The sequence below is a fragment of the Orbicella faveolata genome, unplaced genomic scaffold, assembly GCF_042242905.1.
Source record: "Orbicella faveolata isolate gen_17 unplaced genomic scaffold, um_ofav_v1 contig_24, whole genome shotgun sequence".
NCBI lineage: Eukaryota > Metazoa > Cnidaria > Anthozoa > Scleractinia > Merulinidae > Orbicella > Orbicella faveolata.
In genome coordinates, this window is record NW_028301552.1 from 22,287,501 (window position 1) to 22,304,023 (window position 16,523).

The 16,523-nt window shown below is 39.6% G+C and overlaps 1 protein-coding gene and 1 pseudogene across 2 annotated transcripts in view; one reads left to right on the forward strand and one right to left on the reverse strand.

Moving 5' to 3' along the window:
- The window catches only part of LOC149110901 (uncharacterized), a 27,116-nt gene extending 23,151 nt beyond the window's left edge, over positions 1-3,965 (forward strand). For both annotated transcript variants that reach the window (XM_089292522.1, XM_089292521.1), the window contains 4 exons: positions 1-553; positions 911-1,000; positions 2,089-2,594; positions 3,296-3,965. The exon at positions 1-553 is cut by the window's left edge. In XM_089292522.1, coding sequence (XP_089148648.1) covers positions 1-553; positions 911-1,000; positions 2,089-2,594; positions 3,296-3,529 — 1,383 coding nt within the window. In that variant the 3' untranslated portion in view covers positions 3,530-3,965. The remainder of the gene's footprint in view (positions 554-910; positions 1,001-2,088; positions 2,595-3,295) is intronic.
- A 1,561-nt stretch (positions 3,966-5,526) lies between these two features.
- Positions 5,527-8,480, reverse strand: LOC149110903 (ATP-binding cassette sub-family C member 4 pseudogene; annotated as a pseudogene).
- Between the last annotated feature and the right edge of the window lie 8,043 nt (positions 8,481-16,523).

Sequence of the window (16,523 nt, forward strand, 5' to 3'; positions counted from 1 at the left end):
GATTTCCGTCGCGATTGGTTACGTCAACGCCGAGCGCGAGTAGACTGGCAAGAAATACTAAGACCGTGTCATGATAATACGGCCTGGGGCCAAGTAAAGGATGGCTGGGGGAAACTCAATAGAAGTAACGCGAACACAAGTGACATAATATTTAAAGACATAAGGCCAGCGGAAGAGTTTAGCAAAATTTTTATTCAATCAAGAACCTCAGATAATCGAACGAAGACGATTGGTGGAGACTCGTGGAGGGTTTACGTGCGTGGCCCATCAAGCGTTGCGGTCACTGTTTTTGATCACAATAATGGAACTTACGAAGCGCTGTTTCTTATTACGGAGCCTGGTGCCTATCAAGTTATTATATATCTTGATTATAGTCTTTGTGATGCCTTTAAGGACCCACCGCGCGACTGGTTCATTAAAGGCAACGCCCAGGGAAAGTTTCAGAAAGATGGGCTTCTAGGAAAGCTGGACGAACGGTTAATGCAGCCCTTAAAGAATGGGTTCCCTTTGAAAATAAATGTAACGCAAGCAAGACTGAACACGTCTTTGACAGGTAAGTCTTCAAGGGAAGTGTCTCGTCTTCTTTGATCACTGCCCGACTGTTCCCACATAGAAAGAGAATGACCAGGGCAACCGTTAATTCTGTTATTTATATTTTAGAATGCTCCTTTGCCGATTTCCCCTCCCCCTCCCTCCACGCGCGCTCTCTCTCCACAAAATAGTAAAAGGATAACTTTTGGGTATTGATTTGCAAAGGTACAAATTGGTTTTGAAGTATGCAGCAGCTATGACCAGGCAGGCTGAATGTAGTTCTGCTGACTTAATATAATTGTTTCATGTTTAGTTTAGTGTCTTCCGAACAAAACCACCACAATGCGTTAATTTAAATCTAGGTTGTTTTGTTTTCAAGACAAAATAGACTCTTGTGCTTACACCTGCAACCACTTGTGGGATGGATTTGGTCGGTGGACAAATGGCATATGGCGGCCTTATGTCAATGGTAAGTGGACATTTGTAAATTTATGTCTTTGTGAGTAGAATGGGCAAACTTGCTGAATTCTCAATGGTCTAATCAAAGACGTTTCTTGGAAGGCTAGCTCCTGATTGGCCGAGCTCAATATTCCTGCAAAAATGCCCTAAAATACGAAACATATGTTTAAGCCCCTTCAACCCTCCCCCTGGATCAAGCTTAACTTTGTTTAGCTCTACTCTCCCACAAATTTTGCACTCATTCTTTGAGTCTCATGCAATCTATAGGCTTGTTTTTAGGAAGCATCAAGTGTGTTTAGGACTCAAGAAGGAAAAAATGCTTGGCCTGGTTTTGACATAAACAGGGGAAAATTAGCTAGTGAAAAAACATAAACTATATTAGTCTGTGAGAAGTTGGCACATATTTTTTTGGTTCCATTACAACTCTACCTCGAGTTTAACTCATACCATTACCGTTGAATCTATTACAAAAAGCATCAACGTCACAATGAAAAGCAGCCACGTTGGCAGTCTGATATCCTCAGCCATTGTCTTTTTTCAAGTAACAAATAGATGAATCAATCATTCAATCAATAATGACTTGATTTAAATTCCATTGCCTGATAGAGCTAACTCAGAAGACTGCATAATCTAAAATTATATTCAGATTAAAATTCAGTTGAAGTCTATCTCCTAAATTTATAATAAGAATTACAGATCTTGACCAGATAGATCTATATTTTTTTAATGCTGTGCTTGGATGAACTATGGCTGGGTGCTGTTTGAATACCTATACTGAGTTTTACTCAGAGGGAGGGACCTAACTACCTTGTGAAATGCTTGCCTTAACATACGGCTTCAAACCTAGCTATAAAGGACACAGATAGTACAGTGAACCAATCAAGACTCGAAAAAATGACATGTGGCTGACGCAAGGCGCGGGAAAACGAGCGTAGGCGAGTTACGATTGGTTGTGGTTTTACTTCTGATTGGAAGAAAAAATGGTGCGAGTATTTAAAGCCAATCGCGTAGCGTAGCGATGTAAAACCAGTTACTGTTCGACACTCAAATGAAAACCGCTCTATTAAGATTTTGAAACTTTTTTATTTGCCTGCCTAGAGATGTACAATGGATCGCTGTCATCAAGCTATAACCGTTCTGGTACTCTCTGGGTCTACGGCGATTCACTGGGCGTACGTTTCTCTGGCTCAATCAGTTCCCGCAACCTGTGTAAAAAGCTTTATACAAACTGCAAAAACAGCTACAATTGGCTCTATCCCATAGCTAGCGAGGGACGTAGCAGGACAGAAGACGACGATCTAGATTTCAGCCCTATAAAGGTTCTAAACCCCATTCGCAGCGCTCTTGGTAGTCCAGAAATGCAGCAAAAGGACAGTGTACTGCTTTTGAACCTTGGGCTCCATTATCCAGTCAGTCTTAATTTTACTGCCTACCAGAAAACTATTGCGGATGTGATAAAGATCTTGAAGAATACTAAAATTAATTCACAGGGGAAAAGAGTTCCGAAGTATAACACGAAAGTTATTTGGAAGTCAACAACTGCCATATGCAAGTATAAAGCACCAAACCCTGGCGGCACGGGTGAGAGATTCCTTACACCACAGGTATGTACCACATCAAGTTGAAGAACAGAAACAACACCAACAAACGTTATTTATATGTTGTAGGATCTTAAAGAGAGTATTTCTCTAAAAAGAGTCTTTCATCTGCATTATACTAGGGTAATGAAGCACTTGGTAAAGATTACCATGTCGGAATTAAGAGTAGCAGCTCTCGTATGCTATCATAGTCAGTGTTAGTGTAACAGCTGTCATTGTTTTCAGGCAGGTGGTATTGTTTCCACAATGGTAGCGAGCACTAGCAAGAGCCCAAAGTGGCATGAGCTATGGAATAATACAATTTTTCTGAAGCCCTTTAGGTTTAGATCATCGGCTTGCAATTCAGTTGGCAGAAAACTGTTCTTTTTTTCAAATAATGTTGAGACAAATTTTCCTTTAAAACTTCTACAAACTTTGAGCTATGAAAATCGAAACGGTATTGAATTTTTGCGTTTGACCCGCTGTGAACAGGCTGTTATGTCCCCGGGCCCATGCAGATCACAGGAAACAGTGGTTATCATTTACTTAGGCTGATGTGGATCAATAAGTCACTTGCTGCCTGCCTTCTTTCCCTTACTCCCTAACTAAAAAGACCCTTGAAATCGGAAAGAGGGTCTGCATTCTAGGGTGTACTCAACTCTCTGGAAGTTCATCTTGATTGTAATAATTTGGTTGTGACATCATTTTAATATATTTTTCTCACTCAGCGTGTTCTCCTGTTCAGTGCTTACGGGATGAAAGCTATGTGTGAGGCAGGTTTTGACGTCATAGACTTGTATCCAATGACCGACTCGTATCCTGGTGGCACACTGGACGTCGTGCACTATCCAAATAAGGTGTTCGATACCGTGGAAACATTGCTGGAGAGATATAAAATGAACAATAACCAGAGACTGGGCACGAATGAGAGAAATCGTAGAAATAGACGCTGTACAAGTTGACGGAAATTCTTAAATCGCTTTAAATATTTAACAATTATTCCACGAGCACGCGTTGAATATGAATTGGCAGCCAACTCGGTGCTACACGCCTAGTTGGCCGCTGTAATCATCTCATATCCAACAAGCGCGAATGGAGTAATTGTTTCATTAAAAACGCCCAAAAATTTCGAAATTAAAATAAAGTAAAAGTAAAAATGCCTAAGAAATTAAGCGCATGTTTACCATATTTGTGGGGCATGGTATAAATTTATCTTATTAGATGTTTTGGCGTGCAGTATCGCTGAATATTTTTACGATTTATGCCGTATTTTGACGAGCCCGTAAGGCGAGTGAAAATACAAACAAAGAGCAAAAATATAAAGCGATACTTCACACCAAAGCATCTAATAAGAGATTTATTATTCAACTGCTGTAGTCAATAAATTTAGCAATGAAAGAGGGAGAGTGTGACAGTTTTGCGTGCGCGCACCGACCTGTACGGGAAACAGGTTTTCTACTGTACAAATAACTGTACAATATCGCTATATATTTGTACGGTTATTTGGACGGTATTAGCTGCAATTGGATAATAATGGCTCATATACCCAGATGCCTAAGCCAATGGAAACTCTTAAATTGCAATATCCAATGATCCAGTATTTAATAAGTGGGATTAACTTCCTTATCCTTCATCTTCCTATGTTTTGAAATTAGGTTGATTCTAAGTGAGAAGCTGACTGTGAAAGACGTTTAGTACAGTATGTCACGAAACTTCCTGTCCCTCCTATGCCCTTTGACTGTCTTCAAATTCGTCTTTAAATGCGGTGCACTCTGCTTCAAAATTAAGTTGAAAAAGAAACAAAACCAAACACAGTTGTTACACCTCGCAACTCAAATAAGTTTTCCGATTGGAGGAGAACGTGTCACGTGTCGTGGGTCAAAACTCACTAACTCCCTTGGGCGAACAAACCTCACTAACTCGTCTAACTCCCTAGGGAAACAACAACTTGAGCTCTCGGCTTGCACATGATCAGGTCGTGCTCCTTGAAACCACAGCAAATTTGTGAACCAGCCGGCGTCAAGCCAACGATTTCTTCGCAGCATTTTTCTATTTTTGAGTTGGGAGGTATAACAAATTCGACAAAACACTGAATGACAGTCTTGCCCCGCGGGAAACAGTGAGTTTTGTTTTCCCTCGACCACAATGCTTCGCCTCGGTGAACACTGAGGGTCTCAAAAAAACAAAACTCACTGTTTCCATTGGGGTCAGTAATTTTAAAACATTGCTGGAGAGATACCGATAAAACAATAAAGTGCTTATTGTTTTAAAATTGTTACGGTATCACTCGACCGACAGAAAATATACACTGCGAAACTCTTCAACAGACCCAACTTATTTATTTCACGATACGTAGTGAAATCCTAGTTGCAGAGGAGCGACCTCTTAGCAGAGGGTTTCTTCATAGCTGTGTAATCTATCATCAAAATAACCTACCACTAAAACTTCAGTCACCACTGACACAAACCCACAGTAAAGCCGATGTCTCCGAAGAAGTCTCCTCTCAATCCACAAGACTTTAAATGAAGTTCCTTAATAGCTCGTCGCTCCTTCGTGAACGTTCTTGGAACCTCTAACACAACTGTTCATGTAGCATTACATCGTAATTATATCATTTAGTAGAATGTTCTAAACTGTTTCGTAATGTGACGGTAGAAGGTTCTGGTGCAAATATTGCGTGACTAAACATTACCTAGACTAGAAATTACCAGAAACTTAGTATTTACAATTGCTCTCCATAGCAAAATGTACTGCCCGTATTGAAACGGCGCCTTCAGTACGATTGGCCCATGATGTCGATTTTTTGTCGCTCAGTGTAGAAGTCACACTTTACTGTAACATGATTATTTACAATATTTATAATTGTGATTTATTTAGCCCATCAAAGTGCGTTCGGTTAGTTGAAAATTTTGTACAACAAAATGCTGGACGAGGGCGGTGCGTCCCCGACCATTACCTATTCTGTTTTTTTTTTTTTTTCAACGCTGCTCCCTAACTAACAGAGCGCCTGAAACAGGTTATGCATTATGGTGAATCATTAAACTAGTCAGTATCCTTATTGTAGCCATGATAAAGTCTCGAAAATTGCCTGTACACGTTCTGCAATAGATCTTCCGGTTTGTCGAATTCGACAACTTGGCCGTTTTCCAGAATCAAAACTCGATCGTAATCTATGATGGCGTTCAGTCGATGCGCAATTGTAATGACGGCGCAGTGCCTAAATTTTGTGCAAATTGTTTCTTGAATTACACAATCCGTTCTGTAATCGACATTTGTTGTTACTTCATCCATCACTATAATCTTGGATTTTTTCAACAATGCGCGAGCCAGGCAGAGAAGTTGCCTTTCACCAACGCTGAAGTTTGCCCCACATTCTTTAATCTCCTCGCTCAGTTGTTGTGGTAATCTCTTCACCATGCTCTTCAAACTCGCTTCTTCCAATGCATCCCAGAGTTCCTTGTCGTCGTGCTCCTCAAAATGATCTAAGTTCATGCGCAGTGAACCGGTAAACAGAACTGGACCCTGGGAAATAACTGATATCGCTCGACGAGAGCTTTGAATGTTAAGATTCCTGATGTTAATGTCATCAATAATGACGTCACCGAATGGTTGAAGCATGCGAAAGAGAGCTGAAACCAATGCATGATGACTTGCCAGCTCCTGCGCGACCAACAATTCCAATTTTCTCGTGCGCATGTGTAGTAAAACTGACATCTTTTAGTATTTCTGGTCCACCCTGATAGTACACTAGACCCAGGTTCTTTGCTGTTATTTGGCCGATCTGCGGCCAATTTTCTGGAGGCTGAGAATGATTAGCGTATCCAGGCTCTTTCTCAATGTGAGTATATGAGATGACACGTTCAACTGACGTCATGTAATTCTCAACTTCTGAACATTGTCTTACACCGTATTGAGACGTATCTACTGCAAGCTGAAGAGCGTATGCAATGAACAATGCCGTAATACCTGCAAATATAAAGATATGCCAAAAATTAGTGGACATTTTCTCAGGTAAATTCAGACATTGATAAGGATGATAAGTCCAAAACTGGATTCTGAAATCCACCTGGACGCTCAAACTGCGTTTACTCGGGCTTCGTATCGCAATATCAAATCGTACCCGACAAGTATTGAAAACAATAAAACAAATAAAATAATCTGGATATCTCACACAAGAGTCACGCTTAGATATTTACTATTCAATTCTCAAGTTGCTTCATTGAGTATCCTCTTTATCCAATTGCTTGTTGTTCGTCAGGTATACTTCGAAGTGCTATTCGCGAAGATTCTTAATTTTTCACTACCTGAAGTGTTCATGAGAACTAGTATGAGCTTTGTCAAATTGGCTAGCTTTCAAACTCCATAATTCATGGACTGACCCATTGCTAAAACTTATGACAGTTTCCAAAGCCTTCTTCACAAAACACCTCATTTTTTCTTATTACGTTGCTCGCTCTGGTTGTTCGCGGAAGATCAAGATTTCTCATGCGCAGTCGCCATTGTCATCCCCAGTTTCCACGCGCCTGACACGCACTATGACCCCACATTTTGTGACCAGGAAAGTACGGCCTGCATTTTCTGACTCGGACTTTCCCACGTAAATAAAGATTTGAGTTTCTTTTCTAAACAGATCAATTTAAGTTCACACGGATCGGTAAAATGTATAATGTACAATGTACAATTAACGTACTTTGTACAATGTTCTGAAAGGAGGTTAGGACAAAAGCAACTAAAGAAAAGAAGTGAACTCTCTTGTCCTAAATTTACGGACAATTAAGAATCGCCTCCCCACCATCTCCTTCCTTGTGTTTCGTCTTATAGTAGATAAGAGACGTAACACGTAGTTTCAGCAGTTTTATAAATGAAGCTAATACTGTTGGTCTGAGATTAGAGTACAACAATGAATTGGTAAAAATTGCTGAATCCACGGATCACAACATCTCCAGATTTACATGATCCTGATTGAGTGTAGAGAGCGAGAAAAAGAACTAACGTCATAAAGGTGACGCAGATCAGGTCCACATAAAGTCCTAGCCATCTGTTTCTGGACAGAATCCAGAACCAGCACTGATTGTGACCGTCTTGAAACCCGGAGATAAATAAACAAAATAGTACTAGATAAATAATTCACGAAATTAAAAGCTGAGCACCCCTGCTGTCCTACCAACAGTAATGCATAGAAACCTTCCACGCCTTAAAGAGAAAAAGACTACCTCGTCATGTGTAACACCTCATTACATTGTCCATTTCATCAATACATAACCCAAAAGATGAACTCACATTAATGAGAGAAGTTATTTTATTAACATCACTTTAGAACCCAAACCTGTACAATTCTTCCAGAAACCCATTTTCCTTCTTACTTCTGCGAATAGTTACCAGTCCCTCCAACGTGTCACTAAAATGAGAGAGCATTGGGCTTCGATTTACTCCTTCCAGTCGGCTCAGATCACGTGACGTCCTTAAGTTATACCTTCCAAACCACATAAACAGAACCATGAGTGGGGTGGCCGGCAGAATAATCCAGGGATTCAGGATAGATGGCAGAACGACCGCTCCGATACAAAGCAGAACAATCTCAACAGCTTGCAGGAATACATCTGGCAGCAACTCGTCCATGATGCCAATATCTCGAGAAAACCTGTTTATTATTCGTCCAACTGGATTTGTGTCGAAGAACAAAACCGGAGCTTTTAACACCCCCGACATCATGGAATTGTGTAAGTGTTTAGAGGAGTTTAACAAAGCGTTAATGAACACTGTTGCTATAGTGACGGAGAGGACAAAGGAACCAACCGAAATTGCTCCATAGATATAAAGATTGCCTGTCTGATACTGCCGGTCATTTGATCCACTAGTCAAATGAAGTAACCACCAATCTGCGAATACGTGTAATCCTTTTGAAAAAAAAAAACAAACAGGATTTTAAAAAAAGGCCAAAAAATAAAAGACTAAACTTTGGCCGCTGATTTACCGTATTTAATCTAAATACGTCTTGCATTCCGCCGGGGCCTGGCGGTCCATCAGGCTGACTTCTGTTTCTTGTTTCTGTAGCATGAAATGACTAGGAGTACATATATTGCTAACTCAAACAAACGGTCTGTTGTACTGCTTGATACAATCCCACTATCGGTAGACTACAATCCTGGAGGCTAGGAGCGCTCCTCGCCTCCAGGATTTCGAGCGGCCTTTTTTTTCTCGTGGTCTTCTGTCGCGTCACGCACGACAGACTAGGGAGTTTACGAAACCACGACGGCAACGGCAACGGGAACGTCACTGAACAAAAGAATTAATGAGCAGAACAATGGCTGTGCACATGCGTTATAATTCTTGGTACATTTCTTTGCCGTCCCCTGCAAAACAACAACGTGAAATGACCAAATTTTGCGTTGTCTGGAGAACGTGAACCACGACGGCTAATATTTTAAATTTTTATTTCAAATTTATTGCTGTGTTCCGGATTTAGATTTGCAATAGTTTTGGCAGTGATGAGCAAGCTAAATGACTTAAGAGTATCGCGAGATTTGTAGGTAAAATATAAATCCATTTTTTAAACGATGTTGTCCTCGGCGTCCCCGTCGTGGTTTCGTAAACTCCCTACTGAGCGAAAGAGGGACTACTCGTAGTCTACGCTATCAGCGTAGATTTAACAAATAGATTCCATGTTGTCGTGCGTCTATTCACTAATAGATCACAGATGACGTAAAAATGTGGTAAGAACAAAAAAGTGGCACACGAGGCGATAGCCGAGTGTGTCAATGATGTTTTTACCACATTTTGACGTCTTCTGTGATCTATTAGGGAGCTTAAGCAACGACGACGACGACGCCGAGGACGACGACTAGTAAAAAATGAATTTACATTTTACAAACGAAACTCGCGATTGTCTAGATCTGTTGGGTACGCGAATGGCTCTGAAAACGTGCTTAACCTAAATATGCAACGACAGCGTTCAATTCCAACTGGAAATACGAAAAATTAGCCGTCGTCGTCCACGTTTCGTAGACGACGCAGAACTTGGTCATTTCACGTTGTTATTTTGCAGAGGACGGCAAAGAAATGTACAGCGATTTATAACGCACGTGCACAGGTATTGTTTTGCTAATTAAACCTTTTGTTTTGTGACGTTCACGTTGTCGTCATCGTCGTGGTTTGCTTAAGCTCCCTATTACTGAACAGACGCACCGCAAAATGGAATCTATTTGTTTTATATAATAACAAAAGAAACTTCTACAGATAAAGCTTTTTTTTCAATTTCAATCAAAGTCTTTCAACATAACTCGAAAGCCGGCCTTTGCCCACTTTGGTGAACACGAAAAAAGCCATTTGACGTAATCTTTTGCCTATACAAAATGAAGCAATCTCACTGGTTGCTATGCGTAGCAAAGAATTGTGATTGGTCCAGGAAAATCACGCCACTGTCAAACTTGACTCGAGCGTCGCTTCTCGTAGAATGAAAACTTACAGCGAAAGCAGAATTGAACTGCGAAATCTACAAATCTTAAAGAAAATGCTGAAAAGTCAAGTCAGTTTTTGTCATCAGAGTAGCACTGTGAGCCGAAAAGCTTGGACGTTGCCTTGAATATTGCAGGAGTTGAAAAATTACGCTCGGAAAACTTGCGGTTGTGGTCAACCTGGAGGCCATTCGATTCGAGTTTTGAATGAAAGGAGCGTTAGTGATGGTGGATATTCGTGTCCTCTGTGGTTGGTGATTCTCAAATCAGTTTGAAATAGTGTCGGAGACACCTTTTAGCTGCAATACAGTTGGCCGTGAGCTGTAGTGAGCTATACTTTGCTCGCTGCTGTGCCCTGAAACGGACTGGAACATTCGCATCGGAAAGCAAGATTATGTTATTTTAACTGATTTTAAGAAGCTGTTTTGATGTTTTATTTCTGATATCAATCAGTGTGTCGACAATTACTTTGAGACTGAGAAAAGTTGAATTTTTTCAGTAAATTAATCTCGTAAACATTTTGTTTATTGGGTTTGTTAAATTCGAGATAAAGCAATGGTTCTCGGCTCACCAAGATCAATTTTGTGCTTGGTTTAGTCTCGCTCGAATGCAGACTGAGACTCCTCGAGTATTTTTTCTGAGTTATTTTCTAAAAAAGAAACGGTTTTATCTTTCTTCTCCCTGCTAGACTATGCTCGTACCTGTTCAATGCCTCGACAACAGCCACCTTTAAACCGCGGCAAATTTGTTGTGCTAGCTGGCGCCAAGCAAATCATTCTTTAGCAGTTTTTTTTTTTTATTTTCTGTTTTTGAGTTGGGAGGTATAACAAAACACTTTTGACTGGCCCTGCGGGAAAATAGAGAGTTTTATTTCCCCTCGACCTCAATGTTCCTCAGTGAACACTGAAGGTCTCGTAGCGTGAAACAAACCTCACTGCTTCCCTTGGGGTCATTCATTAAGTGCTTTATGTTGCCCATCATACGAAACTAATCATACGAAACTGAGCGCGAAGCGCGCGACGCAAAAAATCCGCCTGTAGTCATACCAATGTTTATGCTTTACCGCCCCCTTGAAATGATTGGCATGAAAGAATGAGAGAGAGCCATAACAATAGGCCCTTTGTAGCTAAGCCGTCACGTGACCTATTTTTCATAAAATTATGGGCTATAACTTAACGAATGTCAGAACTGGAAAAAGGATGTCGAAAATATCAAAATGGTCAAGTTTGAGGCCCCCATCATTAAAGAAGGAGATTTTATGACGGTCCGAATTTTTAGAAGAATAAGAAGATTTGTGTGGAAAAAGTTGCCTTGTTCTCCAGCAACATTTTGCATACAAATCCTCTAAATTTTCCGAAAATTCAAACTGTCGTATAAACTTACTCCTTGATTCCAGGGGTCTCAAACTTGGCTATTTTGGTATTTTCGATGCGCTCTTTCCATTTCTGGCATTCTTTAAGTTATAGCCCATAATATAAATTTTTTTTAGGAAAATTTGGTCACGTGACCCCAGCTGCAAAGGGCCTATTCAATTTATATTGGCGAGAAAAAAAAATGTCTCAAGTAACCAATTTACAAATATATACATTTTTTTTTAGTTATCGATAAGAAAGAACAACGTTTCGGTGACATCGTGACACCATCTTCAAGTTCAAGTTAATTGTAAACCATCTTACGTTAAGTTGTTTTTCTGTAAATAGTGTGCGATAATAAAAAACTGAAAAAAAAAACTGAAACTGAATCAAGTTTAGTATAAAAATGCGTTGGTTTACAATGTTTATCACCGCTGTTTGTGTCGTCTTTTTAATTTACCATGCCAGTCTTCAAAATAACGGTTGATACAAAAGATTCCCATTTCTCTTTGTTCTCGTGCACTCTGTAAAAATATTATTTGGACAAAAAGAGGAGCTGCCACTGTATTTTGTAAGTTTCCCTTTCTTGAACCGGCACCTGAGGGGAGTAATACGTCACTCAAAAACGTATTGTTATGCCTGTTAGCTATTTTGCATAAGTGAGTCCGCAAAGACTCCCTTTTCAGAAATTAAATCTTTTGACAGTCGCGAAAAAAAAGTGTCTTATTAAGTTGCTGCCGGTATACGCAGGATCTGTAAAAGATCAGATCAGCCAACGGTAGAGATCTAACAAAGCAAGGCTGACACTTATAGAGACCAAACTGAAAACCAAGATGTAGCCGTGGACGGCGAGCTGTTTCCACCTGGTTGAGCCTCGTGCAGCAGAAAATTGAGCAACAACATCACCAAGGCCAATTGCCCTTACCGAATGCATATGGTAATGACAAATTGGCCTTGGTGCTGGTTGCTCTACTTTTTGCTGCTATCGTGCTGACGAGACCCAGCCATCTCCACACAGCTGTCCACGGTTACATCTTGGCTTTCAGTTTGTTCACGTCGTTGTCTCGTTACGTTTTCTTTACATGAACAGTCCCAGCCCAATCACTGGACGAGCAAGGAAGCTCAGGTGACATTACGTAGTCTTGTCTGTTTCATTTTCCATATCACTTCACCTAAAGATCCCAGTTTTGTTTGCAAAGACCACCATTTACGCCTTATTTCAATTCCGCAAGGCTTTTTGAGTTATTTTTAAAAAATACCTCTTAGTCGGCGCGTCGGGTATGTTACGGGTCAATGGGTGAGTGAATGAGTGAGAGATGTATGTATGTATGTCACACCAATCAGATTGGATCTACTATAAAAAGCCAATCAAATTTCATGTTGTGAAGGTAAATAGTATGTGAGGAGATTTGATCCTGATACAGTTCAGAACGGCCATATTTATTCTTCTAAAAAAGAGGAGGAATTACTCATGTATTGGGCTTATTTCGACATCTTCTGAGGCGAGGATTTTGTGGGCGGGTTTGATAAACATTTGCAATTGGATAATCAGTCAAAGAAACATAGTGTTTGGCATATAACTACGAGCATTCAATAAAGGGTGAGCTTTTCCCATTAGGTAAAGTTTTCAATTAAATGAGTCTTAGCCGCTCTGCTACTAGGTTTAAGATTTGAATGATAAGAACAATTGTATTTTAGGGGAGCGGAATGCACTACTGGGAATTTGATGAGGTTGCGACCAGGTTCAAATCGTTTGCACGTTGTAACGAAACCTAAATATTGCTGCAGAGTTTGTAGTAAGTGTTCCGGGCGTGTAGTCAATGTCAGCATCCATTGACAAGTTTCACTGTGAAAAGCGAAGAGACTACAATTAATTTGGTCAACAGAACAAAAAGATATTATTCTGTGACGATTTTACAATGACAATGGTTCTTGTTTACCACTGGAATGAGAAGATACGTTTGAAATGAAACTAAATCTTTTCTGTTCAATGTTATCAGGGTTTAGTAAGTAAGTAAGTAACAACTTTATTTACAGAGGGTAACACATAACAGTAAAAAACTGACGAACCAGTGGCCCTCTATCCTAAGTTAAAAATTAAAAACTATTTACACTTATAAGATAATAAAAATTACAAAAATAGAATACAGCTAAAAATTTAAAGATATGATAAAAGTTAAAAATTTAAAAAATATAAATCTAGATATGCACAACTAAAAACTAAGCTAAGAGTTTTTGGACAAAAAATATTTTCTAACAGCAGATTTAAAGGAGGCAATGGAGTCTTTCTTGCGAATGTCTAAAGGGATGCTGTTCGATAGTTTTGCTCCATTGGCTTGAAAAGTTCGGCCCCCTTCCGTTTCTCTGTTATAGGAGGGGCACACTAAGTTATATTTTCCATAGCGACTGGTTCTGGTGTGTCGGTCTGAGTTTGTCGTTAAAAGTTCTGTTATATAGCTCGGACAGTTATTTTCATCTTTGATGCGCCTAAATATTAAACTAGACCTTTTAAGGTTTAATTCTTCCTCAAGTGGCAGTCAATTAAGTCGTCTGAGAAGCATCTCGCTTCTTTCACCAATATCCGCATCCAAGATTACTCGAGCTGCTCGCTTTTGCGGCTTGGATACGCGGTTAACGTTCTCTTCTGATGCAGTGCACCATGCACATGAGCCATACAACATTATCGGCTTGATCAAGGCGTTGAAATAAAGCTTACGCTCAGCGAGAGGCAGGTTACGCTTAATCTTCTTCAGCACCGCAATACGTTGTGACACTTTTTGACAAATGTCATCTATATGTTCAGTAAACCTCAAGTGAGTGTCTAATTTTACCACAAGTAGTTTCTGTGAAGTTATTTGCTCAATCTCACTGCTGTTGCATGATAATTTAAGATTCGTGTCTGGAGCCTTCTTTTCCAGTCGTTTGCCAGTTACGAGAAGACTTTTTGTTTTAGAGGCGTTAAGTACCATCTTGTTGTCAGTTGTCCAGTCTGTAATCTTGTTTATGTCTTCTTGGAGTCTCTGTTGAATTGCAGGTAGATCTGAGACTACAGCGGAAGTACTTAAAGTAGTGTCATCTGCATAAATGTCTACAGTTGACTTGGAGACTGAGTTTGGGAGATCATTCACAAAGATGATAAATAGCAGTGGCCCCAGTACCGATCCTTGCGGAACACCGTGTGTGATCAGTCTGTATTCTGAATGCACTCCGTCAAGGACAACTGAACTCCTTCTGCCCTTTAAGTAGTTCGTTAAGAGCATCAGTTCCCTAGATGTTATACCGTATGCCTCGAGCGAGGTTTTCGCTTTTTCACATTAATAGCCAGCACGAATTGCAGTAGGAGAAAAAGGAAATTGTTTTCGTTCATGTTAACTTTAGTGAGGTATATGAAGTCTTGGACGTTTTATTGTATTAAACACAAGGACTTTGGTAATTGAAAAATAAAGACTGACGTGTATGTTGCCGGTTTGTGATTTTTAGTCCGGTTGGGAGCGGAGTGTGACAGTTGGATATATACATTGGGTTGTTTTAGAGTGCATAATGTTCAGTGTAATGGTGGCTAGTTATGAACGAGATGAGTCTTGAGTTTTGAAGCAGTTCATGAGTTAGCAGTATGCAAATGGCACAAGATATTTTTATTTTTAGTAACAAAGGGTAACTTGATACTTTTGTTTTTCACAAGGAGTAAATTCAATTAGAGCTGACAAATCGTCACCACTTGTTACCACGAGATGTTTGCTATTTTTAGTTACAAATGGTAACTTGACACTTGTGTTTTTCACAAGGTAGTAAATTCAATTAGAGCTGACGAATCGTCACCACTTGTTCCCATGAAATGTTTGAACAAACAAAACAAGATACTGCTATTTATAGTTACAAATGGTAACTTAACACTTGTTTTTGAGTTATTTATGGGTTATTTTTTTGTTAAAAAAATACTTCTTAGTCGGCGCGTCGGGTATGTTATGGACGGGTCAATGGATGAGTGAGTGAGTGAGAGATGTATGTATGTCACACCAATCAGATTGGATCTACTATAAACAGCCAATCAAATTTCTTGTTGCAAAGGTCAATGGTATGTGAGAACATTTAATCCCGACACAATTTAGAACGGCCATATTTATTCTTTTATAAAAGAGGAGGAAGTATAATGATTCATAAACTGGGCTTACTTCGACATTTTCTGTTGGTTAGGCTGAAGATTTTAGTTACGAACGAGATGAGCCTTGAGGTTTGAAACAGTTCGTGAGTTCGTAGTATGAAAATGCAACGAGATATTTTTATTTTTAGCTAAAAGGTAACTTGATACTTTTGTTTTTCACGAGGAGTAAATTCGATTAGAGGTCACGAATCGTCGCTTCTAGTTCTTAGGATATGTTTTAGAGGAGACGAGACTATTTAGATTTGAAACAGTTCTAACGTTTACAATAGTAAGTGCAAGTGACGATTGTTTTGTTCTTGTTGCTTGCAAATATAACGAGATATTTTTATTTTTTAGTTACAAAGGGTAATTTGGCACTCCTGTTTTTCACAAGGGAGTAAATTCAATTAGAGCTGACGAATCGTCTCCACTTGTTCCCACGAGATGTTTGCTATCTTTAGTTACAAATGGTAACTTAACACTTTTGTTTTTTATATGGGAGTAAATTCAATTAGAGCTGACAAGTTATCGGCTATTGTTCCCAGGATATTAAACAAAAAAAAGCTTTCATTTCTGGACGGTTTTTACGTCTCTGCAGTAGCAGTTTACTTTTATTAGATGGGCATTTTATGACATTCTTTTCAGTCTGATATTTTTAAAGGTAAAAAGTACCAAAACTGGTCAAATGTTCTTTGAAGACTGCGTGGCACCAAGTTAAAGTGCAATTTAATTAAATCAGACTTTCAATGTGTCAGAGAGGTTTTTTTCTCTTTCTTTAAATTTTCGGTGAAGTAGTGTTGTTGCGTTGTGTTGTGTAAAAAGGGTAAACTTACGACTCGTATAAAATGCGAAAAGGTCTCTTAACTTGAGTATTTTTAAGCAAAAATTCTTCTTGGGGGTTGGAAGGGCTATGTGATCGGTGAGTGAGGGAGTTATGCATGTGCACGTGTCACACCAATCACAGTGTGGGTTTTATCAAAGAACGAATCAAAGAAGAAAAATAAGATGG